Genomic DNA, 27301 nt, shown 5'->3' with positions numbered 1-27301 from the left:
AGTGAAAGCGGGCAAAATGACCAAGACAACGACGATCCTTTGCCCACATCCTCACAGGTGATTGGTGCTCTCGCACTAGTCCGGCGCTTCTGCACGAATGTGGAAAGCTGCGGCCTCGCCTGCTCCGACACTTTAGACCACGTTGAGAAATGCGTGCTGTCGCAGGCAGCGAAGTTGCTCAAACAGAAAAAAAAAATGGAAAACTATTTCAAGTGCAACTAAGCTAGCTTCGTCAATAAAGTGCTTTTATGAATACAGTAAAACCTCGTTAATTCAAAGTCACTGGGACTGTGAAAAATCTAATTAAGCGGGTTTTCGAATTAACCAAACATACAAAAAAAAGTGGGATGCAAGGGACTTCGAAGTATGCACTGGTAGTAATCAGAGGTGGTCGTTTGTTGTGCCTGCTAGTTTGCGGCTACAAGGCAGTGGCGTAGCTAGGGGGTGGCAACACCGCCCCGACCCCCCCCCCCCCCCCCCCCCCCAAACAAAAAAATTTCTGCCTACGCCACTGCTCCAAGGGTTATATTTTCCAGCAATACCCAGTCCCAATTTTGCTGCTAAACCGGGGAAACGGCAGGCCTCGCTGCTGCCAGCGCAAGAAAAAAATAAATCACAGCATATCCACGGGGTGAATGATGATGAGTGGGGCGAAGCTCCGGAGGAAATCATCGGTAGATTGTGAAAGTCTTCCGTGAAATTCGCCCAGTACATCATATAAAGAGAGTGAAACACTGCGTACATATTAAACATTGTGGTGTCGTGCCAAGCACCACCGCGGGTTCGAGCACTGGGAGCTTCATGCAGGCTGCCGCGTCCTCGTTCGTCCCGCGCCCGTGTACCGTCCGTACTGCTGCGCGCGAGAACTCGGCTCGTCACCGCGAAGGGACGGCGAGCCGTCGCACGCAGCGAGAGAGACCCTAGGCGACACTCTCCAAATTAGTGGTTTATTGCCGGGACTTTAGTACAAGAGATCAATAATTCACTGCAGCCAATCGTAAGCAACATAAATACACATGACACCAATTAGCTAATACAAGTTACCAAATGTGGCCGCGAATGGCACACCTATAAAACAAACAAAGAAAGAACCAGGTTTGGAGAGCCGACCTACCCTTCGGCCAGCGCTCCCGCGATCTCGCACCCCAGAGCAGAAGAAAGAGAACAGACAAAGCCACACTTGAAAGAAACGTATACAGTGCACGATCGCGAGGCGCTGCCTCGGGACTTCGAGACCGCGGAGGGTAGCGCGCGCCCGCCGAGGCCAGGGCCCCGACAAAACGACGTAACCCCCGGCCGGCGGCGAAGAACAAAGGATTGCCGCCGGCCGGAGCGGCCAAAACGCATACGCACCCTTCGAGGTCCCCAAGTGGTCTCCCCCGAACCTGGTCGCGTGCCCACCGCTTCTAGGAGAGCGCGAGCCAGGTCCAAATCCCGCCAAAACTGGGCCAATGGGAACCTTCGAGGGCGGGGTGGCAGCAAAGTGACGGCGATTTATGACTAGCTGCCACCCGTCCGGTCTAGGGGAGAGGGACACGAGAATTCTCCAAGGGAAGATGGCGTCGAGCCACTGGCGCGGACGCCTGAATTCCCACAACATCAAACTCTTATTGTACTGTTGGTTTACGTGGTCCCTTCATTATCACCGCTTTGTGATCGGTGAAATGCAGGGAAAGTGTCCGTTCCCGAGCGAAAGAGAAAGCACGCCAAGAGCGACCGCGTTCCCCGCTCGCCCTGTGAGAATTAACGGAAAGGCTAAAGAGAAGACACACCGCGCGTAGCATTCCTCTTCGCGTTCCACGACGCGAGGTCGGTAGCATGCCCAACGAAAGCCAACAGAACACGATCGTGCAAGTGCTCCGGCTTCGCGAACAATGCACGGCGTTTACTGCACATAAAGCGTCCCAAAACCAAACATCTTGCTCAAGGTGTGCTTTGCGTTTTTCGTAGAAATATTTTCTTTATCATGTACATTAAGACGAAAAGTTGAAAGCTCACTAGGGTATACCGCCCGCAAAGTATGTCTTTTAGTGTGATTAAATCAAGGAACACAATGATGTCTTGTAAATTATGATATCTAGTGAATTGCTCATCTAGTGAGCAATTCATTAAACTAGAGCTGGCTACATACCACTACAGAGGAGGGAACGACCTACACACTAAGGAGCTTTGTCCCCAAAAGAAGGGGGGTGGAGGGGGTAAATGGTCTCGTGGTCAACTGAAATGTGCGCCTGCGGAAAAGAAGACGTGCGTCACTGCAGCACAGTGGTGACACGCGGGCAGCATGTCACCTGCTCCTCGCAGTGTCAGCGCATCATGATGTGACCATTTGCCCATTCTTTCTGGTAAAATAAACAATTTAATAATGGCCAGTGTGACGGAATTCGCGATGCGTTCTGGGTGGAAAAGGTTATCATTGAAGTTTTCGAACTGAGTTTTCGAAGTAGGCGTTGCAGGCAAGTACTCCGCCAGCAGTGCAAGTGCACAAATTGCCGGAGCAACTGCCAAACGGAGGTTCGCATACATTGCGAATTCCGTCAAACCGTTCTTTATTACTTTCTCTATTTTTCCGGAAAGAATGGCTAAATCATGACGCGCTGACATAGCGACAAGCATGCGTCATGCTGCCCGCGTGTCACCGCTGTGTTGCAGTGAAGCACGCCTTATTTTCCGCAGGCGCACATTTCAGCTGACCACAAGGCCGCTTTTTTTTTTTTTTTTTTTTTGCGCTGGCAGCAGCGAGGCTGGGATACTTCACTTGTCACTCATTAGTATCGCTACACTGTACTGCCTTGTGGCTCTTAAAGGCCATCGTTTCTGCGGATTTTCGGCTAATTCGGGGATTGGAAATTTGCACATGGCACCCAAAGTTTTCGAATTAACCGGGCTGGTACGACCGCCGCTTCAAATTATCCACTCAAATTACATTGCAAAATACGGGGCCGCAGAAATCCTTTGAATTATGCGGGATTCCGAAATAACAGAGTTCGAATTACTGAGGTTTTACTGTAGTATGTGAATTTATGACATCCAATTCTTTAGCAGGCTTACATCGAATTATGCCCTATATCGAACTGACAGGCGTTTTTTTTAGAGTTCGATATATCCGTGTTTGACTATGCAGCAACTTGACCAACAGGAAGTTCTAGAATACATGGCGCTTAGATTGCTTAGTGGCCACTATGTCTGCAAAGTACAAAACAAATGCGTAACAGCGCGATAATGAGAAAGTTTCAATTAGACTTGTACCTCATTAGGCTAAGACGGGATATAACAAAGTAAATAAAATTTATCTCGAAAACCCCATAGAGGTGCATGCATTTGAAACCGCAGTTTAACAAAGCAAAATTGACCCGCCAATGAATATTGCCACACGTGCTTATTCCTTTTTGATGCGATCTGCAGTGATGCTACCAAGCACTTCTGATTTGGAGCAGTTTCCGAAGCAGCAAAATTTTCATATTGGAGCACTTTGGAGCAGTAAAAGTCTTCATATTGGAGCACTTTGGAGCAGGTAATTTTGCGTCTGGGAACAGTCTGGAGCAGCTGATTTCATATTCTGGAGTACATTGGAGAAGCAAGTTGCACTTGCATTCAGACACCTGAATAATTAAGGCGAAATGCTGGAAGGTTCAATAAGGGATGTATAAAACCCAACGCATTCACAGATGAGCAGGCTACCGACCACCGACCACTGTGATCGCCGCTATCAGTGTAAAGCGTGTACTGCTTCTACTTTGACTATTCCTTGGGCACGAGTTCGCTGAATAAAGATTTTAGTCTTTAACAGCCCCACTGCCGCCTTCTTCACTGTCATGACCACATGACAATATAACAAAATAATGTCATCCCCAAAATAAAAAAAACCCGCACACTCACACAAACTATTTTCTTTGCATTGTGGTTCAAAACTCCAGAATCCTGACGTTGCCGCATGTCTCTTGCATGCAGCCACGTACAGTCGAACCCGGGTATATCGAACTCGCCAAAAAACGTTTATTAGTTCGATATAGGCCTGCTATAGGATTTGATGACACAAAGGCACATACCAATAAGAAAAGTACTTTATTAATATGGTGGCTTACTTGCGTGCCCTACTTTGGAACAAAATAGTCCTGGTTTTTCTTCTGTTTCAACGACATGGCTGCGTGCGACAGCACGCACGTTTCCACGTTGTCCAACAAGTCGGAGCAGCTGAGGCCGCAACCTTCCATATTCACGCAATAGCGCCGGACCAACGCAAGTGCACTAATCACTTCGGAGGATGTCGGCAACGGGCCATCGTCAATTTCCTTATTGCTGTCGCTTTGGCTCGTGGTCGGCACGACGTCTGCAACGTAGTCCTCATCTTGTAGCCGGCCCATGATGGCGACACCATCGTCCGCACTGACGAACTCGTCGATTGTCGATCCGTCGATAGCACCCGGGAACTCTGCCAGCTCGCTCCAAACTTCGGCGGAAACACCTGCGGTGTCTCGTACACAGCAGTGCACACACGTCGTACACGTCTTCGTAAACAACAGTGCGCACACGTCGGGCGCCACGGGCACCTGGCCTTTTGTCCGACTTGGCCCTGATGTCTGCCTTGTTCTTCAGGATAGTACTCAAGGTACTCCTTGGAATGTTGTACGCGGTGGTGACGTCGGACTTCTCACCGTGCTCGACTCGAAATCGATTTCGAGTTTCGCGGCGAACAGCAAATTCTGCCTCTTTGCACAAGCCATGACGACAGAGCGCCCAGAAAGTTCACAGAGCACCAACAGCCAACGCCACCAGCACTGACCACGCTGAATGAGGACTCTAGGAAAAGGGGCAGCAGCAGGCACACAAGCATAAAGAAAGAAAAAATGGCACCCACTTGTACCGCCTCCGCGCCTCGGAAAAAGCACGACAGCCTCTGATTGGCTGTAAGCGCTGCGAGCAGGCCAGGATCATTTTGTGCAGAGGGGTGTTCGCCCGTGCACAGCCGGGTCTAAACCACTTTTTCTAGGGTGGCGCCGGCAGTTTTCCCTGCCACCGCGAGGGAAAGCCAACTTGCTGGGGCACTTTTGAGGCACATGGAGTTTGATATATCGGTTGTCGTTGCTAACAGTAACTTTTGCTATATATTCTCAATGTAAATTTACTGTGCTTAGAAATTGTTCGATATACGGGATAATTTGATATAAACGGGTTCGATATAGTCGGGCTCAACTGTACAAGCAGCAGCACACACTATTTACTCGCATGACTGCCTTCTACCATACTGTCAAAGTTACTGTCGCATACTATTGCGTACCGCCTAACATCAGCTCAGCATACTGTCTAGAATAGCGTCTAATATACTGTAGCCAGGCACATGCATGATACTGTGTATAGCAATGCATGCTGGATGTCTCTTACCCTCCACTGGCACTCAGGAGTTCCAACAATCGTGACCTTTCTCTCGTGAGCATCAGCAGGGTCGTCCTTGTTCGGTTGAGCAACCTGAATGTAACAGAGACAGGACAATATTAAAGGGAGACTAGATCACCATCACACATTGGCGATCTATGATAGAGTTCAACCCACCTTGATGGAGGCCCCCGAGAGCATGATCATGTCTCTGATGCTGCTTCCACCCGTGCCGATGATGGCGCCCACGGCAGTGTTTGGGATGTACAGGCAGACCAGCTCCCTCTCCACCCCACCGTGGCTGGGCGACATGTAACCCCCCATGGGACCGTGTACGGCTCCTCCCATATAGCCCCCTCCAACGGCGGGCGGGTGCGGGTAGGGGCCACCTCCGCCTCCACCCCGGTAGTGGGGCGGCCGCGCGGGGGGTCCATGCGGGGGCGGGGGTGGTGGGTAGGCCGACATCATGGCCATCGGGTGCAGCCCAGGGAACATGAGGCTCTGTGGCGCCAACGCCGCCAAGTCACTCTCGTACGACTGGCGCAGCTTGGCGCTCACCAACTGCTCCGCACGGCACACGCCTTCGGGCTTGCCCTTGATGGTGATCACACGCTCCAAATGAAGGGCGCTGCCATCGTGCAGGCTGTTGAGGCACAAGAGGGGGGGGGGCACAGTTCGAAACCAATGGCATCACAGACACAAAGTGCAACAGCCATTAAGAAAGGTAATTTTACCAAGTAGAATCTCAAGGGTACAATCACAGGTGACTTTGGCGACAAAATTTAAAAACATTCTGCAAGGTCTACGACATACATATACAGTCAAATCCCATTATAACGAATACCGCTACAACCAAATTGCCACCACAACGAATAATTTTCGATTCCCTGTCAGCGTCCATAGAAAACAATGCAAGAAATGTCTTATCACAACGAATACTTTTTCTGGGTATTTCTGCTTGAACGAAGTTCTCGCGAGTGCCACCACATAAGGAAAAGGAGCTTGCCTAGGCTTGCCACAAAATTATGCTAGGAACTCGACCATTTCTCGTTGCCAGAGCCGTGCGGCCGCATCGCAAGACCCGTGTCTTCATCAGAGACGTGCTTTCTGCCACCCCCCGCACATCCCGGTAAATTATTCGCCATTGAGATGCTAGGCGACAGATCGTCCATCCGCCATGATGCTGCCGGCGGGTTTGATGCGCGTGCGGGTCACGGAAGAATCGTTCAAGAACTCCCGCCATTGTTTTGATGTAGCACTCAAAACAAAACTACTGCTCATCGTCACAAGCCCTGCGATTGTGAATGACATCCACGGCGTTTTGAAGGCACACGCGCGGCCCGCGCGCGCACCTAGTCCAAGCGTAACTACATTCTGCCGCAACCGCTGCGAACACAAATGCGGTAGTGCCGACGCGATCATGGGCGACCACAAAAGTACGCGCACATTCAATGTACGCGCACCGACTCAAAGCAATGCTGCGGTCAAAACCGCAGTAGACGCGATCACAGATAGCAACAACGCAGTTCTGAAGGCACGCGCACGGCCAGCATGCACAGATTGAAAACGGAACTACCGTTTGCCGCAAGCGCTGCGCAGAAAACCGCAGTTGCTATCGTCACGATCATCGATAGCGAATATGCTGAAGTAAGCAGCTAAAACACCGGAAGATTAAAGGCAGTAAAGTCGTAAAACGGCACGAAGCGTTTCGACTTTCCTTTCTCTCGCTTATGACTGTGGTAGTGCGGAGTAGAGCACTGCACGGGCAGATTTTTCCGGCCCGGCCCCGGCCCGGCCCGAAAACACCATGCTCCGGCCCGCCCGAGCCCGGCCCGTTGTTCTTAACGTACCCGGCCCGGGCCCGAAAGGTTTGGGCACGGCCCGCCCGGCCCGGTCCGTTTCGGCTAGTTATGCCTTGAGCATAAAGGAGGCACTGTCCAACCTTCGGTTATTGTGAAGATACCTGCCGCACACAAGATATTTTCTGGAGATTGTTTTAGGAACTTCTTTCAGTGTCACGACTTTCACTGGTACTGTGTATACTTTCGGTGAATTACGTGCGTAACACTCTTGCGAAATGATTGCAGGGCTAGGGGAAATGATTGGAGTCATAGCTGGCTCTTTCATGTACGCACGCCGTGCTAACCACGCAATCTCATTTTTGCATTTAAAAGAACAACTACAAAATATAATACCTGCATAAAGTGGAGAAAAAAAAGCATGACATACATTTTTAGGTTGAGTCAACATCAACTGCATACGAGCTAGGGCTGTTGAGTAAAAGTAGCAAGTATCCTGCAAACTTCATCTATTGCACAATGTAATGGGAAAAAAAACGTGCTCTAGCTGCTTCTGGGAGGAATATACCAGGCTGGGCAGCGTTACATAAATTAAAGCTGTCGTGTTGACTCCTCGACAGGCAACTGCACCCAACCTACACTACGTTTTCGTGTTCAAAACAACAAAGTTCTTTGTCCCATCCTTCTTCCCCGAGTCACCGCCACCGCAGTGCCATAGATCTGTCAAAGCGAGGCACACCCGTTAACGAGCGAGCCACCGTCCTCGTGTCAGACGTGTGTACAGTAACGGTGTGTTGAATAAAGCGTGGTTTAAATAAAACTAACCAGTCTGTGTGTTGGGTATTTCCAGAATCCCGGATCGCTTCTCTAGCCTCATCACTCCAGTTGTGAGCCACACTCGAGGAAACGAGTGTCTCTATGGTCTGGCGCCTCACCACTAGTAATGAGAAAATCAACAACGGCGTTCGCCCTGTGATAAGAGTCGCTCTGCATCTTGCACTTAAAATGCACAAAAAACAGCTCCTGAGACATTAATGACTCACAAGTCGCGTTGGCCAGTCTACGGGCATGTGAGCGTGCGCTGCATACTCGAAATATTCCCCTAGATACAAACGCGCACATCTTATATACACTAATCTAGGCAGTTTACCGTTGCTTTCCTTACACGGTACCCAAGAAAGTCTTTCGCTCACTATAATGGCGGAAACTTATATTAGGCGTGTCTTGAAATCCCGTGTAGCATACCGTTGGAGCAAAATTGTAGACGTCTTGTACTATGCAATTTCTGTGCACGCCAATGCACTCCAGGTGGTTAAATTACCCAGAGCCCTTAACGACGGCGTCTCGTATAGCCTGGGTCGCTTCGGGAAGTTAAACCCCACAAAACAACAAAAACAAAGCCACACAACGTACACACGCAATTATACATATACGTATGAGACCCGGGCCTAATACGGGCCTGGCTCAGGCCCGAGCCCGACCCGAGCCCGAAGATCACGGGCCCGATCCAACAACCCCTTACCCGGCCGGGCCCGGGCCCGTGCAGTGCTCTAGTGCGGAGCTTCGGCACTTCGTTTTCAGTTAGCCTCTAGCGAACTTTGGCACGCTCCTTCACGGCGCTACGCGCTCGGCACGCTTCCAGGGTAGCCTGCATATAGTATTTGTTCGTGTATAACTCACGTGTATAACTCTCATACCGACGCAAAGCCGCCTTCCTTGCATTACCGTGAAGCCAACTTGCGCACCGAAATTCGCATATAACCCGCACCCCAAGTTTAGCGCTAAATTTTCTGTATATTTTGTGCGTGTTATACGCGAGAGTTAAATGCAAAAGACAAGGCATACGCTTGCCGGGACCAAAGGATGAGTCATGATCATCAGATCTTCCTAACTTTTGTCGTCTATAGATGAAATTTTGCTGCAACGAATTTCCGCGACAACGAACTTTTTCGCGCGTCCCGTCAATTTCATTGTAGCGGGATTTGACTGTACAGTGAAACCTCGTTAATACGTACCCGACAGGAACACGGCATAACTACGTACTAAACTGTGGTACGCATTAACCAGCAAGTACAAATTTGCATCTCCTGACGTGCACTATTGCTGCCAACAAAGAAATAAATACAGCGCCACAGCAGGTATTGCCTCAAGTGCCCACCACAACGCATTTTCTTTCTTTTTGCCAAAGTGCAGAAAAGATTCTGGCTCTCTCACACGACCGTCTGATAGCGCGTAGTGGTGGAGACGCGAAGGAGCATATCGAAACTATTGCAGGGTCCACGATACGCAGCAGCCTACACAGTCACAAAGTGGACAGTATCGCCTTTCCATAATACATGTGCAGGTGGTCTGCATCGCAATCTGCCACTAAGCGAAAACTGACAGTTTCACTGAAATATGGTACAGCCGCGTGGAGCCGACCGTCCCGGGCTAGTTACGTGCAGCACATCGCCTACTCGGCTTACACCATCACTGCGAGGCCGTTTGCTGTAAGGTAAGCGCGTTTGCCATGTGAGTGTTGCTCACACCCACTCCGCTCCAGACCGTGCACAGATGCAGCAATTTTGCTAGTTGGGTCAACGCAGCAACGACGAGCTTTCTGCAAGCAATGTGCACTCCGCATCTCTGCGATGCCTGCCTAATAAAAAGCGTGCAGTATAGTTACCACAGCGCTACGCTTGCTGTACCGTACCCGCGCACTTGGCGTTACATGGTCAATGCAGTGAGATTTCTTGGTGCCCGCGATGCTCAACTCAGCAACAGTAAGCTGCTTTTGTTTCTACAAAGCGGCGCGCACTTGAACGTCATCCCGCACAACGAGGCTACAGTGATCAGCGGCCCAGCGCGCTCAGGTTGTCGCCTATCAAAAGTGTGCAGTAGGCTTAAAGCAGCGCTGTGCCACATGTGTGCCCGCGATAAGTCATACTGCCGCGTTCGTCGACGGCCACCATCACGCTTTGCTTATCCACAAAGGCGTCACCACAATTGCACAGAAGTCGGGATCATTGGTCGACCGATCTCTACGATTCTAGAAAAGATGGAAGACCTTTTGCGGCACATTTTGGCGTCTGCAAGTTCAACGGCGCTGCAAACATTTATGACACAAAGTTATTGTGGTACACACTAACCAGTAGGCATAGTACGAACCACTACTGCTTGAGGGGTCAGCGAACATTGATCTCTACGAGACTCCATTTGGGGATTCGACGCAACGTTTTAACCGCTTATACACTTAAAACGGGTATGTATTAATGAGGTTTGATGGTAGACTACATTATGATTTGGTGTTACATGATATGCCTTCGAATCTGTCGCAGGTGAAACGAACGTGCTAACTATCGGCACTTCCTCATGGCTCACACGTGGAGAGAACCCACTACAGCCATGGGGCCTCCTATCCACAACCCTTCAACGTCAGAGTCTCTGCTGCCAAAGTGGTAGTGAGCATGGTAGTTGCGACGAATCCCCAACCAACCGAGTCTCATAGAGCCTAATGCATTCGCTGACCGCTTAAGCCGTAGTGCTTCATCCTATGTCGACCGGTTAGTGTACACCCTGCGTACCGCGATAACTTTTTGTGCCATAAAATTTTACTGCGCCGCTGAACTTCTCGACGCCACAACGTGCCGCCAAAGGTTTACCGTCTTTTCGAGAAGTGTGGAGATTGGTCGGTCAACGATTCCGACTTCCACGCGGTTGCGATGACGCCTTTCCGGGTAAGCATCGGTGAGGCGACGGCCACCGACGAATGCGCCAGCATGACTTATCGCCAACAACCTTTATCACAATAAGTATCTTCAGATATCTGCTCGGGCATGTGTGCGGCGCAGCACTACTTTAACCCCTTGAGGGTTTTCGCCGTACATGTACGGCATGTGGGGTCTCGGAAAAACTAACTACATCTTGTTGGCGATAAGACGAAGGATTACTGTAGTTTTTTCACTCGTTTTTAGAGCTGTGCGAATAGCAAAATTTTGGGTGCGAAGCGAATTCGAATAATAAAGATTGAGTGCGAATCGAATCGAATAATTTCGAATAATTTTCGAATATTTCTTAAACATTTTTCGAATAATTCGAAGTGAAATTACAGAAAAAGTTACAGAGAATCCCTAAGTATGTTCTTGTGAGATCGCAACATGAAAGTGTTTCTTTCCGCTAGGTTGATGAAACGCTGGGGGGGTCATATTTCATAGTTGTCTTTCTTATCAAGAGTGAGGCAATGTAGAGGCCGAATTGCATTTATGTACATGATTTGGTGCAACCAAAGTGTTGCCGACAACACTTTACACGTGATAGGCAAAGATGCCATTTCCTCAGCCTCTCCTCCTCTTTCAACTTCTGTGGAAGCCAGATTGATGTGGCAGAGAAGGGTGTGCTCCCTTCAAGTCCGGAGTTCCAAATCTGCCTCGTAGGTGTCGATATATAAGAACATCTGAAATTTTGGATGCTAAAAAGCTTCGGCGTCCGATTTTTCGGACTTCCTGCCCAAATTTCAGGTCCAAAACAGCATTAATTGAGCCCCCAACTCTACCACATCTTTCATCTCCATATTGGAACCAGCGTTTTCTTGAGTTAATACATTTGCGACCGTAGCGGAGCTTGAAAGGCAGCTTTGCCGCAATGCGGGGGTGTGATGAGGTGAAGCATATTGAAAATCTAGGGACCACTTCCAAACGGACGTTGACTGTCTCTTGGCTAAGTTCGACCGTAACGGACCTTGAAAGTCAGCTTTGCCGCAATACGGGGGTGTGAGGAGGTGAAGCATATTGAAAATCTAGAGACCACTTCCAATCGGACGTTGACTGTCTCTTGCCTAAGTTCGACCGTAACTGAGTTTGAAAGGCAGCTTTGCCGCAATACGGGGGTGTGATGAGGTGAAGCATATTGAAAATCTAGGGACCATTTCCAACCGGACTTTGTCTCTTGGCTAAGTTCGACCGTAACGGAGTTTGAAAGGCAGCTTTGCCGCAATACGAGATTGTAATGAGGTGAAGCATATTAAAAAATCTGAAGGGGTCACTTTCAATCGGACGTTGACTGCATTTGTCTTTGGGAAGTTCGAATAGTTCGAATAGTAAAATTTCAGTGCGAATCGAATCGAATAGCAAATACTATTCGAAAAATATTCGAAATTTCGAATATTCGCACACCCCTACTCGTTTTGTTTCCCGGACGGGTGCACAACCATAGTTTTCTTCCATGCGCTCACTTCCGTGCGTATACCGGACCCTGTAATAGTTCCGAAATGCTCCTTGGCATCGCCACCGCGCGTTATCGGCACTATCGGACGGCCGTGCGAGAGTACCAGAATCTTTTCTCCACTTTGGCAAAAAGAAAAGGCTTTGCAATGGGTACTTCAGGCAATATTTGCTGTGGCAATGTATTTATTTCTTTGCTGACGGCGATGGCGTACGTGAGGAGATGCAAATTTTTACTTTGTGGTTAATGCGTACTACCGTTTAGTGCGTAGTTATGCGGCGTTCCCGGCAGGTATGCATTAACGAGGTTCCACTGTAGTAGGAGCGATACACAACCTGCTGATGGCCTGTTCGGTCCAGCGTGCTCTAAGTATACAGAGTATATAGGCTGAGGTGATCTTTGCGATATGCTTATAATAACCATCAGTAGAGCTGTGCGAATAGCAAAATTTTGGGTGCGAAGCGAATTCGAATAATAAAGATTGAGTGCGAATCGAATCGAATAATTTCGAATAATTTTCGAATATTTCTCAAACATTTTTCGAATAATTCGAAGTGAACTTACAGAAAAAGTTGCAGAGAATCCCTAAGTATGTTCTTGTGAGATCGCAACATGAAAGTGTTTCTTTTCGCTAGGTTGATGAAGCGCTAGTGGGGTCATATTTCATAGTTGTCTTTCTTATCAAGAGTGAGGCAATGTAGAGGCCGAATTGTATTTATGTACATGATTTGGTGCAACCAAAGTGTTGCCGACAACACTTTACACGTGATAGGCAGAGATGCCATTTCCTCAGCCTCTCCTCCTCTTTCAACTGCTGTGGAAGGCCAACTGACGTGGCGGACAAGGGTGTGCTCCCTTCAAGTTTGGAGTTCCAAATCTGCCAAGTAGATGTCGATATATAAGAACATCTGAAATTTTGGATGCTAAAAAGCTTCGGCGTCCGATTTTTCAGACTTCCTGCCCAAATTTCAGGTCCAAAACAGCATTAATTGAGTCCCCAACTCTGCCACATCTTACATCTCCATGTTGGAACCAGCGTTTTATCGAGTTAATACATTTGCGACCGTAGCGGAGCTTGAAAGGCAGCTTTGCCGCAATACGGGGGTGTGATGAGGTGAAGCATATTGAAAATCTAGGGACCACTTCCAAACGGACGTTGACTGTCTCTTGGCTAAGTTCGACCGTAACGGACCTTGAAAGGCAGCTTTGCCGCAATACGGGTGTATGAGGAGGTGAAGTATATTGAAAATCTAGAAACCACTTCCAATCAGACGTTGACTGTCTCTTGCCTAAGTTCGACCGTAACGGAGCTTGAAAGGCAGCTTTACCGCAATACGGGGGTGTGATGAGGTGAAGCATATTGAAAATCTAGGGACCATTTCCAACCGGACTTTGTCTCTTGGCTAAGTTCGACCGCAACGGAGCTTGAAAGGCAGCTTTGCCGCAATACGAGAGTGTAATGAGGTGAAGCATATTGAAAATCTGAAGGGGTCACTTTCAATCGGACGTTGACTGCATTTGTCTTTGGGAAGTTCGAATAGTTCGAATAGTAAAATTTCAGTGCGAATCGAATCGAATAGCAAACACTATTCGAAAAATATTCGAAATTTCGAATATTCGCACACCCCTAACCATCAGTCCTTGCTCATCACAGGAAGCAAAGGCGGCTTGCTCTTTGGGCCAGCAACCTAAGTGCCAGCAGGGTGCAAACATGCAAAATGCTTTCACGGTTCCCCCCCACACACCCACCTGGACACTGTGATCTTTGTGTCCGTCTGCTCCATGATGCGTTTGATGGTGTTGCCGCTCTTGCCGATAATGCGCCCAATCAGATTGTTGTGGGCCAGAATCTTCAGGGGAACATCCCTGCACAAAATAGAAGATGCACAGTGAACGCAGTCAACACACAATGCAAGTTGGGACTCAAAGCCAGGCTGAAGCCACTACAGGGCGACTGGACGATCAGCAAGGTCCAGCAACAGCCCTCAGTAGCCCCCAGTAGATAGGCCGAAATATGTTGGTTAGCTCTATTGGCTAATGATATGAAGCTCTGAGATGCATGGACATGTCGAAGGGCACATGCCTTGCCCTGATGTAAGAATGATGTACTACTGATAAACTCATTTTTCCTGTACTTGTGAATATACAATTTGATAAGCTAAGCCAGTACCACGGAGGAAGAAATATTTAGGAGGCGAAACTCCCGTTAGAACGGGCGCAGGCGGGCGTCCAGATAACGTCACGAAAAATACAAAAATAACATGCGCCGACGGAGGCACTTCAATTGGCGGCGCCTTGCAGCGCAAAGCCGCAAGCGCCAAAAAAGAAAAAGAAGCGCTACTAGTCGAGTGCGGCCGGGCAAGCATGCCCGCGCATCTTTTCTTTAGCAGCGTTCGTGAGCAGACATCAGCAGCGTTTGCTTCAGCGGGCACGCAAATTTTTTTTTTTTGTGGATGGCCTTCACAGTAACATTTCTTTTTATGTAGCGGCCGTGGCTGTAATAACGCCGCTGCGCACAGTATGTTCTTCAGCATCGGCCAGCCTAAGATGGGACGCATATGTTCAACATTGATGAGTAAAATCCCAGCTCGAAATTGACGCAACGGTGAATGTTCAACACACAACTTTTGTTCAAATGGGTTTAGAACATCCATTTTTGTTGCATTGCACTCAGTTCTGATTCAATATTACTGCGATATGCTGATTTAGTTTGTAAGTCTCTCAGTTTAGAAAAAATCTTGCTCCCCGATGGGCACATGAAATATTTCGTATTTTTAAAACTACACATTATACTAGAAAAATAATTGCATATTTGAAATCAGCACACAAATGTACATAAACTCAGGGAGTTTCATCAATATCGATCAAGATATAAAAAACTATTTTTAAGAGCAGTATGTTTCTTAAGTGTACACAATATACTAGAAAAATAATTTCTCAAGGATCAAATCGGAACAAGTTGTGCAAATTTTGCTCGGCCACACCCACTCTCGATAATAATGTGTGCATTGACAAATCTTTGTCGCCTAAATGACAATATTTAGCAATTCCTTCATAAAGTGTATGCTTCTACAACATCTTTAAGCTCTCTTTAAAACAAAATTTTCTACTGTTTTTGCTCTGGAAACATTGAACACTCACCCCCTGTTGGTGTTGCTGGCCTCCTGTTGCATCACCTCCAAGATCTTCTGGCAAGCCGTGGAACAGTTCTCAGGGTTGCCGTAGATGGTGATCACCTGGACGATGAAAAAAGCCCAACAAGGCCACTGCATAACCGGACTCTCAGTTACGGCTGTTGTTAGATGGTTCGGCACAGTTAAAGCTTTCCAGCGGAACCCATACACAACAACCAACTCAGTTACGTGAGAGCCCCGTTCACACAGCGAACACATTTTATTAAAAATGTGTTCGCCTGGTCTTGACCTTGTTTCTTTTTACAATCCAAAAGTTACTCCTCGCAGTATATTCAAGTATTGCGGGAATGTCCGTCCTCATCGCTCTCGCAAAGCTCTCTTACAGCTTCCTTATAACTAGGGGTGGGCGAATAGTAAATTTGATGTTCGAAGTGAATCCAAAGCGAATAGTGATTTAGTCGAATAATTTCGAATCGAATAGTTCGAATAGTACTCACCACATATTATTAAGTAAAATTGAGCATTTTCTTCATGACCCCTGCACAATATTTTTAAGAATTGGAACTAGGTATGAGTGAATGTCACTTTTTTGGTTTGAAATGAAGTGGAAGCAGCCTTGAATAGTATCAAGATTTGAATAGCAGTAGAATGCGAGTTTAGAAGTGGTACAATACGTTACAAGTTAAAAATTACTATACTTAGCGCATATAAGCCCATATAACATGCTGTTAAATTTTTAAAAATATGTACACTTAACCTTGAAGTGTGGCTTCACGGCAGTGCAGATTTCCCCTGGCAGGGCGGTTTCACGGTACAGCAATCCGACGCTGCAGTGAAACCACCTTTACAGGGGGTTATGTGCAGTCAAACATACATATATTCGTTCATTTCGAATACTTCGAAATTTCAAATAATATAAATTCGTATCAAAGCGAATTCGAATACTTTAATATTCATTCGAATATTCAAAACATCCGAATATTCGCCCATCCCTACTTATAACTACAGTAAAACCTCGTTATAACGAAGTTGAAGGGGGAGTCGTAATTACTTCGTTATAGCCATTAGTTCGTTATAGCCAATATCCATTTCTACCGACAATTAGAGGATGTACTCACCACCGAATCTCACAGCAGCCCGCCACGCAAACGAAAAACGGCCGTCGCACGGAGAAAAACTAGTAAAAGAAAAAACTGCGAAGAATTCCTACTTTATTCACGCCAAACTCGGCAGGCCAGCTGGCGACTCACTTAACAGAAAAAAGGTCCTTAATAGACTTCTGCCGTGTCTTCCTCAGGCGGACGATGCCTTTTTCGGCCGCTGCAGCTATGTCGAGTCCGTCCTCGCCGTCATCGTGAGCGCCGAAGAAGCGGCGCAGCAGTTCCGCCGCATCCAGCGCTTGCGCGGACGTCGGAACATCGGGTTCGCCAACTCTGGGCTGTTGTCGACACATTCGTCACTGTCGTCATTCACCACCCCTATCACCGCGCGCACAATTTCAGCTTCTGTCAGCTCTTCGGTTGTCACCGCGTCAGCATCGGCACTGACGTACATGTACGTGCAGAAGGTGTCGCAGTCGGGCACAACTCCGGCGTCAAGGAGAGCGTCCCACGACGCCAGGTCTTGGTCACCCGCGGCACCCTCATTGGCGGCAGCACCGATATCTTCACTGTCACCGCCACTGTTGACGCCAAATGAAGCATGCCGGAAGCAGTTGGCGATCGTGCTTGCTGCTACAGACATCCAAGCAGCCTGTAGCATCTCGATCGCCATGTAGAGGTCGATTGTAGTCTCGCGCTTCATGCTCATATTGAGTAGAATTTGGTCGATTACACGCTTGCGGTACCGTGCTCAACGCTACGCCGAAATCTTGGCAACTTTTTTCTTCTTGACGACGGACTCAACGGCTTTCAACATAGTCGCCTTCTGCTCGATTGTAATCGTTTTGTGCTTTCGTTTACCGTTGCCGTCGTCCATCTCCTGTCTAGTGGCGGGAACCGAGAGAGAAGCTGTTCTGATGCGCACGCAGCGAACAACAAGTAACAACAAGGCCCTGGCCCGCAGTCGCCGCTGTCGCCGCGGGGTTGGCGAAGTCGCGGCCATCGCGGCGTCCACGCGCGCAACAGGAGAGCGGGCGGGTCCACGAGTTCGGCGGGAGAGGGGAGGCCGGGTGACATGTGCGGCTGGGTCCACGAGTTTCAGTAGAAAGGGGAGGCCGGCAGGCAGGCGCGCACCCTCGCGCGTGTTGGCAGGCGGCTCCTCGGGAGCGCGAGGCGCGAGTTTTGAATTGCCGCATCCGTGATGGGACGTAAACCGTCGCGCGCTATAAGACATTGACTTGCTGGCTACCAAAATGATCAGTAAATGCTCGGTGGGGAAAAAAAAAGGTTCGTTATATCCATTGCGAGGAAATTTTAGCTTCGTTAAAACGAGCTTTTAAATACATGGGCGTCTATGGGAATTTCAAGGGGAATTACGATTGCTTCGTTATATCCATTAGTTCGTTATATCCCGCTTCGTTATAACGAGCTTCTACTGTATTGCCCAAAGGAACTTGGTCCAATGCAAGTAGGGAATGAGGACCCAGACCCAGCCATTCTCAGCCCACATTCATATCCCGATTAGTTTTCAAACACAGATACCAGAATATAGTAGCGCTTGTTATACTGTGGCAGACGTGTTGGGGCTCGATAGGAAAGTTCTCTTTCGATATTTGCACAAAATATTTTACCACCTTAGCAGATGAAAAAAATGTTTTGGGCACTTGACTGTGGTTTTCAGTGAATATATTTAAGGATAAGATAAAGAAGAAGTTACACAAACTAGGTATGTGACTCAACAGGTGGATTTTTCTGGTCATTTCTCGCTTTGCAATTGCCACGTCCCCCCATTTTAGGCCAGGTGAGTAGGCTCACCTTTTCGAGGGAGCCAGCATTCTCTTTTCGGTGAACATCCACCCTGCGGAACAAAGAACAAAAAGCAATGAGCGACATACAGTAGAACCTCGGTGATACGAACCCGGCTGACGCGAATTTCGATCCGATACGAATTTGTAGAATTCCCCGGCCAAATTTTATTGTGTCCAATGTGCCAAAATTCAGATGTTCCGCACACTTTTCAGCGTCACAATGGGTGATACGAACTTGGGCACCGAAACCATCGCGCCAATGGCCGACAAAAGCGTGCTCCGGAAGCTTCGGAAGCTTGTGCAAGGCCAGTGCACATGCAGTCAGAACTGTGGTTATCGTTTGCCACAGCCGCTTGCTCGATTTCATACCAGAAATTCAATTCAGACTGTTATACCAGTTCTCTCCTAAATACATTTGCGCTCGGCCCTCACTGCCTCTAAGGATATCAACGCTTGCACAAAGATGACGTGACGGTACACACCTTGCCCTTGACTGCTGGGTGATCTGGCGGATGGTGCCTCCGGCCCGGCCGATGATGGCACCAACCATGTCACTTAGCACAAGGATCCTGCAACATATATAATAGTCGAATGATCTGACAAAAAAAAAAAAAAAAAAACCATGGGATGTGACACTCAGCAGCTTTGTACGTTATTCATCATAGGTGGCTCATCATTATTGATCGCAACATCAAGTTGACATCGCCTTTGTACACTATCCTTGGCTCCACTGTATATGTTGGTTTTCATTAAAGGTTGCATGTAACAAAAAAAAAATGAGCCCATAAACTCCTTTTCTTTCATTCAACACTGATGGTTGTTTCTTTTTCCCCTGAACAGGGTTATTTCATGCCACAACACCACTGGGACATTCTGACTCGCAGGATCCAGAGCAGATCTCCTTTCCCTCTTGGCACACACACGCATTATCTACAGCCTCCCAAGTAACATCCCAAGTTTTTTTCAATAAGAATTTTAGTGTAAGACCACAAAATGAACACATGCCCAAGAGGCATCTTCCAGCTGTGACTGCCTACCTGAGGGGGAAGTCTGACTGCCTCATGGGGGAACCCTGGCCGCCCGTGTATGAGAAGGGCCGGAACATGGGCCGGTTGCCACCCATGCGCATGTTGTTGCGGCCACCGCCGCCACCGCCGCCTCCGTTGCGAACGACATCCATGGCGTACTCGGCCCTCAGCACGCTGCCTTGGTACTCGTAATCCCTCAGCTGAGCCACAGCCCTACACAGGCACGCGCACACGCACAAATGACAGAGTGCTGTTAACAGACATTGCACAAATTCAAGCCCAAACAATGTTGCAAATGCAAGAAAACAATGTAGGCATGACTCATCACATGAATGGCACTAAACACAGTAAAGACAGTGAACTGGCAAAGTAGTACACCACTTAATGTTTAAAGGTATTTCCAATCTATTGTAGTGTAATGAATGAAGCCTTTAAGCAGCACATTCTTATGGCAATGTGCCGAAAGCGAAGGTGTTCCTTTATTTTTGTGGTGCTTTGATATCAGCTGTATTTGATTCCCATCTTGTATATGCCTGAGATGCAGTGGCAAATAAACAGTTGACAAATGCGCACATGGGTGTCTTTTGTGGTTCTTTGTGTCACAGCATTGTGCAGTAAACAGAACAATGACATGCCAAATAGCCCCAGTTGAAGCATAATCGGACCATAACGCCGGCTAAAATGCTAAAACTGGACATCCACACGACACAGAAGTTCAGGGGGAAGATTGAGAGGCTTGAAATGACGAGACTTTGTTGAACGGGGAGTGTCGCTGGGGACAAAGTTTCAACAAGCCCCGTATTCAAAATGCTGGCTCCAGTGACAATCCCTGCTCAACGAAGTCTCATCATAAATACTGGAAATAGCTGCTCGTCACAGCGCTTCCCTGTGACTAAAGCTTACGTACAGTGTTCCACAAGATATTGCATTGCCACTTTAGACGACCTTGTTTTTTCAGTCCCCAAACCACAATGAACGCATAATAGAAGCAGAAAAAAAGAAGAAAAAAAGAAACAAGGAATACATACTGCTGCGCCTGTTCGGGAGTTTCGTAAGTTACTTGAGCTCGATAGGTTTGGTTCTCGGGCTTGGAAGGAGGAACTGAGGAAAACAAAAAGAAAGAAAATAATAAAAGAGAAAGCTTCAAAGGAATGCCGGTTTATATACATAGATGTCTGCGGGACAAATTATAAGCACAGTAAGACCAAGAACATTGCAAAAAAAAAAAAAGAGCACAAATCAGCTTTGTTAGAACTTAATGTTCTGCACAATGCTCCGTGCAAACTTTCCTAAAGCCACTCATCACTTAAAAGACCACAATTGTCTATCTCCTGGTCGGCAACCATGGCGCTCGAGAGCTGGCAACCCTTTAGGACTCATTCGCACCAACATTTGAAACAGGTTGCACGACCGACTGCGAGAGGTGACAGAGAAACGGCTCGGAGTCGTATTCCCATGGGCTTGCCCAAACCACCCGTTGCCACATCACAATGCAACACTATTTGTGCTGTTCACATCTAATCGCACCAGCACCTTCTAAAGCAAATAAGCACCTCCTAAATATGGATATAATTGGCTCACAAGCTTTGCAACAAATGTTGCACGGAACCTGTGAAATAAGACTGGAAGTCTCGTGAAAAGCCAGCTAAAACAGACACCCTTCAATGCCAATAACTGGAAGTAATGCCCATATTAGCATTCACCTGGAATTTCAAGAATAGGCACATATCCTTGCCCAGTATTGGAGATTTGGTGCTAACTGCAGTTACCTGCTTCACGCTAAAAAAATTTGCAAAGGTAACATGCTGGAATGTAAGCCATAGCCACAGACCACCAAATGCGAGCTTTGCGCGAATAGGTGCATTGTAAGGGCTCTTAAAACGAGAGCTATATAAACCTCAGTCCTGCATCTAAATGAATTGCTTAGATGGCATTTACTGCTCATTCATAAACCATTTATACGACGTGAATGTTTCATAACTGGCCCTTGAACGGAAACACTAAATCAGTTCAGACGGGTAAATTATTCTTTAACATCTCTACTGTCATTAGTTTTCCTATTGCGGGTTCACTGTAACAAGAGAAAATGAAATTTAAAGTTTCATTTGGCAACTTCCTGCCGAAACCTCAGCGCCTAAATGTCAATGCGACGTCATGGATTTCGATATCTTTTGTATTTAGACCTCAGTGACTGAATAGTTTCCCAAAACTGGATTCATTAAAGCTGTACCAACACAAATTTGAGAAATTTTCATGACTTGCTCTGAATAAAAACACTGGTGTCAACAAGCCTAAACAGGGTATACAGTAAAACCTCGGTGATACGATCACAGCTCATACGAATTTCGGGGTGATACGAATTTTTCGTTGGTCCCGGCCAAGGCCCATTGGCCTGCAATGTAATGGAGTACGGTTGTTGTGAACAGATTTTCACCCAGTGATGTTTGATACGAACGTACGCTACCGCCCAGGTACGAAGAGGTGCTGTCCGCGCTGTCACGGAAGACGTGCCGAGCGCGGGAACGCAAGTGTGCGCGTCGGCATGCGTGCCACACTGCCAAATCGTCAGAATCACGATGTAAGAAAAACACTTTTCTTATGATCAAAATAAACCTTCAGAGACGCGTCACGGCCTCTGAGATTGTGTGCGCGAATCTTTGAGGCTCTCATGTGCCTCCGTGTGCCTTCGCGTTTGGATTACAAAGGACATTAGCGTCATGCTTTTTTTTTCTAACGCGTCGATGCGGGCTGTTGTCGTTGTACTGTGTTTACGCCTGCCTCGCGCATAAGACATCCTATGAAAGGCAGACGAGGACCGAAAGAAGGCGAAGACGGTCTTGGCGAAGGAGTCAGGCCTCACAACGTCAACGTGCGCGGCCGTTGAGGTCGCACTTGTGTGGGCACGGCCATATATCTCCCAAAAAACATCCCCAAAACCTCCCCGATAACAAAATCGCAACACAGGACCGTGATTCTGTTTTTTTGTGGCCTTGATCCATCGCGTCAAAGCGCTTCTTTTGTTACTTTCGCTGTAGTACTCCGGTGTCATGCAAAAAAGCATACTAAAATTTTGAAGGGGCTACTGCTATCCCGGGTCACAATGCACCTGGTTCATTAATTAAATAAGCGCATGCGGGCCGTATATTTACGAGTGCTGGTATGATTGTTGACATCTAAAAACTTCACTGACAATCATTCAGGGTTCTTCCTGACGTTGCTGCGGCCCTGAAAAACAATAAATAAAAATGTACGCCAGCTTTCTTTAGTCACATGCAATTTTCCATGCTTTCTGGTGATACGAATTTCCGATGAAACGAATATTTTTGGTGGTCCCATGAGATTCATATCACCGAGGTTTCACTGTGTATCGAACATCACGCGTATCCACGCATGTCGTATGCAAGGGCAAATTCATGAATTCAATAAAAAAAGCATACGTCCTCTATCACGGTAGCAGCATCGCTGTAATCTGCTGCTGTCAGTTGCACATGGTGCGTGTAAACAACGATGAGTGATTTGTTGTCCAGCGATTTCGACAGCGATTTCTGTGACTGTGTTGACTTATCATGATCATGCCATTCCAGTGGGGCTGGCTTGCAGATGATGGGGGACGGAAACTTTAAAATCAAACTAAAACATTTTTACACGTGTTTCCTGGCTCCAGTTTGTCGTGAGTATTAACATTGCATGCCAAGGAAACGAAAAATGTCCCTTTTGATGCCTCAAAATCAAGCCTGTACTCCATTAACTCTCTGGCTCCCTCAGAACATAAATCATTTTCAACGATAAAGAATTATGTAGGTCCTAGGAGACACCATCAAAATCTACGATGTTGCGGTGAGATGGCACAGGAGCTTCTCTCGTGCACAGTGTCACCTCTTGAATTTTCTTTTCGCGCATTCTCTGGCTTACGAAGAGCCTTCTAGCAGCGAGAGTGGTGCTTCTGGTATAGTAAAAGGGTTTATCAGTGAAGATGGTACAGTCAAACCCCGCTACAACGAAATTGGTGGTGCTCGGAAAAAAGTTTGTTGAAGCGAACATTTCGTTGCAGTGAAATCGAAAAAAATATAGCTGACCTGAGCTAGTAGAACAGAGAAACTTTTATTTCCAAAATTCAAAAAGTGTCTGCTGCTTCCTCTGTCTCCCCAGCAGCATCATGAAGCGATTCTCATATATGCATAGGGACGCCACGTTGAAAAGCATGCAGCAACAACGGCTTCCACGAACGAACCAAACAGAGGCATGGCCGCGCAACACTAAGTGTACAGTTGCACTAATACGCTAACAATACGCCTACAACGTCGAGATGCAGGCGTGCCGTCGCGTAGCGATGACTCACGCCTTATTCTATGCTATTCTTATCATACACCTCTCACGGCTGGCTGAAACCATTGATAACGCGGACAAATTGTTGCTCCAACCACCGGTTGCACTGGCCAAGCGCAAAAGGCACGAAAAGCATTGGCATTGGAAAACACATCGTTCCGCGATTGCACCCCAGGGCTGCTCGCGTTGATAACACGGATGTACCGTCGCTCTGACCACTACTAGTGAAGCGCGAAAAGCATTGGAGAGGCATCGAAAAAAGGAATCGTTCCGCGATTGCACCCCAGCGTGGACAACTGAGTTTGGCTTTGGATTGTCTGCGACTACGGGGCAACTCAAGCCAGTTACGAAAGCAGGGCAGTCTGATCGCCATCGCTACCAAGCAATGGCGGCCCCCTTGCTCAGTCAACAGCGGCAGTTTCTGGTGGTGCCAACACGCAATTTAGACATTGAAGTCGTATTTTTATGTTCTAAAATGCACCAAAATGTTCAAGATTGTGTTTATTGCACGGTAAATTAAATTTTTGAGCCCGTAATTGCATCGTCAAATTTCGTTGAAGCGGAACAGCAGCAGAAAAAGTGTTCGCTGTGGCGAGCATATTTATGCATTGACTCCTATGGACTGTTGACGGGGAACCGAGAATTTTTCGTTGTACCGGAAATTTCGTTGAAGCGGCGTTCGTTGTAGCAGGGTTCGACTGTATACTACATGATATGCAAAAAAAACAGAACAACTGAAATTGCTCAGTTTTAGGAACTTACGGGCTTTCACTTTTCTTAGAAGTACACCCTGCATTGAAATCCTTCCAGAGAGTATCCTCCAAAAGTGACTAAATGGAGCTGTGGTGTTGCGACAAACTCCACCACCACAAAAAAACGAGTAGAACATAGACTTATTTCTTTCGTGCTTGCAGCTTCCAATGCTTGCATCATTTGTTAGACTTCATTGCTTTAAATACACAGGGTTAGGTCTCTGCATGCAGACGCAACCATAACAAAATTATACCCTTATAGAAATGCTTTCTTTGGAAGCACTAGACCAATATGCGAAGTCACAATAAGCCATCTGAAGCCAGGAGGGCTTGTTTCGCAGGCTACAGCGGGCCTAATACGCTACGGCCTGTGCAGCAGCTCTACGCTTTGTGAGAGACGTCACAGCTGCTAGTGGCATTTCTCACATGCAGGTGTTAAAGCAGACAGGCTGAAAACTTACGTAGTTCCAGATTCTGCACGGTGCCAAAGGTAGCAAGAAGATCATGGATCTCTTCCCGTTGCACGTGGACCGGAATGTTGCTCACATGCACTCGGTTGCCACGACCTCTGGAAAGAGGCACAACCCGAGGGCCACATTTGCTGTCAGCACCCACAAACAACACCATGTTTCGCAGATTTGTCAATTATGCGGGGCCTTCAAATTTTCGGTTAAACGCGCAGGCTCTTTCTATGAAGATTCTATTAGGCAAGAAAACACATTTTTGGGGGGAGTTGTAAAGAGAAGTAAGCTTTCGTAACTGTTAACGTAGGTCCAAAAAGATTAATAAACATTTTGTAACATTCTTATCACTAGAATCTTGAGGGCAGCCACTTACATGAGAAACTTGGAGATCGTCAAAATTTGTGACCACTACCCATATTTTTATGGAATCGCACCTGATTCAGAGCGCTCAACTCTGACTGTCTAAGCTCAATCCAAGCATAATCTAAATCTAGCATGTCAGGAAAGATGGAAAAGCCACAACACCACACCAGATGTAAGTGACACATGACCCTGGGGCTTATGTCGAAATGATGACACATTGCAGCAACTGCTAACATCTTGAGTAGCGGCAGATGCTTGCCAGACAAAGCATTACAGCTATGAGCGAAAACTGCTTAGTTTTCCAACTTTATGATGAGGTTATTCAATCCAACGCCACTGCAGCACTACTCTCCGAACTTTCTGGTATGCTTTGTTTCTCTTAACATCGCACATTAAGCAAGAATTCCCAGATTTTTTAAAAACATGAGAGTGGTTAAAACACATCTGCCTTTTTTTTTCATCTTATAATTTGGAAGGTTACTTTCAGGCATAATAGTGTTCCCGCACGACACAAAAGGCACATTACATGTAAACAAACAAGTTTGTTTCAAGCATAGTCTAGTAAGGATTGCTAAACCGGTCCACTGATACAACTTTGCACATCTGGAGGACGACTGGAAAAATGACCAGCTGCGTAGAGGAGGCATGGAAGCGTTTGCTTTAGCACCAAATATGCCACACAAACAGCAACTGCCCCTATGGCTTGTGATAAAAGGTTACCAATTTTTTTTTTCATTGGTCGTCTTAAATTTACATCCGTAGCAACTAAGTGCCTAACAACAGTCCTTCCAAACATGGTGTGCACTTTGCTCTGAAAACAACACCCCTTCATGAACCATGCAGTAGCAGACTGTGTAACCATTAATTGCATGCTCATAATGTAAATGAAAAAAAAAAATTGTGGGTCCTACTGTACCAGAGCTACAGAGTGGGTTATGAAGGGCCCCACCATAGTCAAGGGCCTCGGCCCTTTCTCTCCTGCACCAGGCAGGGTCGCGACCAACTGCTCATTTTTTTTTTTATAAATCTTGCTTCACACAGATACCTCATTGTTCTACTTTTGGCAAGGTCCGACTGTCCGGATTCAAGTGGCCACCACATTAGATTAAAGCTGTGCCACCAGACACGACGAAACGAAGAGGCTAGATTAGATTATGGGGTTTCATGTGCCAAAACCACGATATGATTATGAGGCATGCCGTAGTGGGGCACTCAGAATTAATTTTGACCTTCTGGGGTACTTTAACATTCATCTGAAGAAGTGCACAGGTGTCTGCATTCCACCCCCATTGAAATGCACCCGCTGTGGCCAGGAATCGCACCTGCGTCCTACAGCTTAGCAGCGAGACACCTGTGGTATTAAGCTACCACAGCAGCCGACAAAACAAGGATCACTGACATGGAACTATATACATCACAACTCCAGACATTACATTCTTTTGTGGCTGCTTTAGGTTAGTAACTTTCTCGATCTGTATATAAAAGACACAGGACACCTATAAATACATGCAGTCGTTATTTATGTTGTGTTCCATGCCAGCTCTTGAATTCGGCATGCAACGTCACAAAGTAGCGTGAAGAAGTGAAATGCCAGTAAGGACGCTGCATGATGGTGGGTCTGTGCCTCAGCACCTGCTTTCTCTCTATTGTGTTGGCAAGTGCAATGCATTAAAATACAGCTCTGTACTGACGTTGCCTCTGTGTATCGTTCCTGAAGTGCCACCTGGCAAACACAGCACACGGCACCATGCCTACACATTTCCTCATTTTGTGCTGTATGTTAGCGCTGATTTCCCCTAACCTGCTTTTGTATTACCGAACTTCTCCGAGAGATCAAATGAACATCCATGGTCTGCTTGCTTGGAGTCGACTATGCACCTTTTCAAGGAGGGCTTAATGGGCGCCGCCACAATCCCCTCTGGGCTACTGTAAATATACATACCCCCCCCCCTAAA

At 47.3% G+C, this 27301-nt stretch overlaps 1 protein-coding gene across 1 annotated transcript in view; it reads right to left on the bottom strand.

Annotated features, from left to right (window-relative positions):
- Positions 1-27301, bottom strand: part of LOC119385488 (insulin-like growth factor 2 mRNA-binding protein 1) — a 104785-nt gene that overhangs the window by 53381 nt on the left and 24103 nt on the right. The window contains exons 4-13 of the mRNA XM_037652913.2: positions 27038-27069; positions 24981-25087; positions 20470-20542; positions 19451-19654; positions 18896-18982; positions 18421-18463; positions 15513-15607; positions 14121-14237; positions 5551-6016; positions 5383-5466 (exon numbers count right to left, since the gene is read on the bottom strand). Coding sequence (XP_037508841.2) covers positions 5383-5466; positions 5551-6016; positions 14121-14237; positions 15513-15607; positions 18421-18463; positions 18896-18982; positions 19451-19654; positions 20470-20542; positions 24981-25087; positions 27038-27069 — 1308 coding nt within the window. The remainder of the gene's footprint in view (positions 1-5382; positions 5467-5550; positions 6017-14120; positions 14238-15512; positions 15608-18420; positions 18464-18895; positions 18983-19450; positions 19655-20469; positions 20543-24980; positions 25088-27037; positions 27070-27301) is intronic.

The sequence above is a fragment of the Rhipicephalus sanguineus genome, chromosome 3, assembly GCF_013339695.2.
Source record: "Rhipicephalus sanguineus isolate Rsan-2018 chromosome 3, BIME_Rsan_1.4, whole genome shotgun sequence".
Lineage (NCBI taxonomy): Eukaryota > Metazoa > Arthropoda > Arachnida > Ixodida > Ixodidae > Rhipicephalus > Rhipicephalus sanguineus.
The sequence above is the reverse complement of the archived record's forward strand: the minus strand, read 5'-3'. Positions and strand labels throughout refer to the sequence as shown.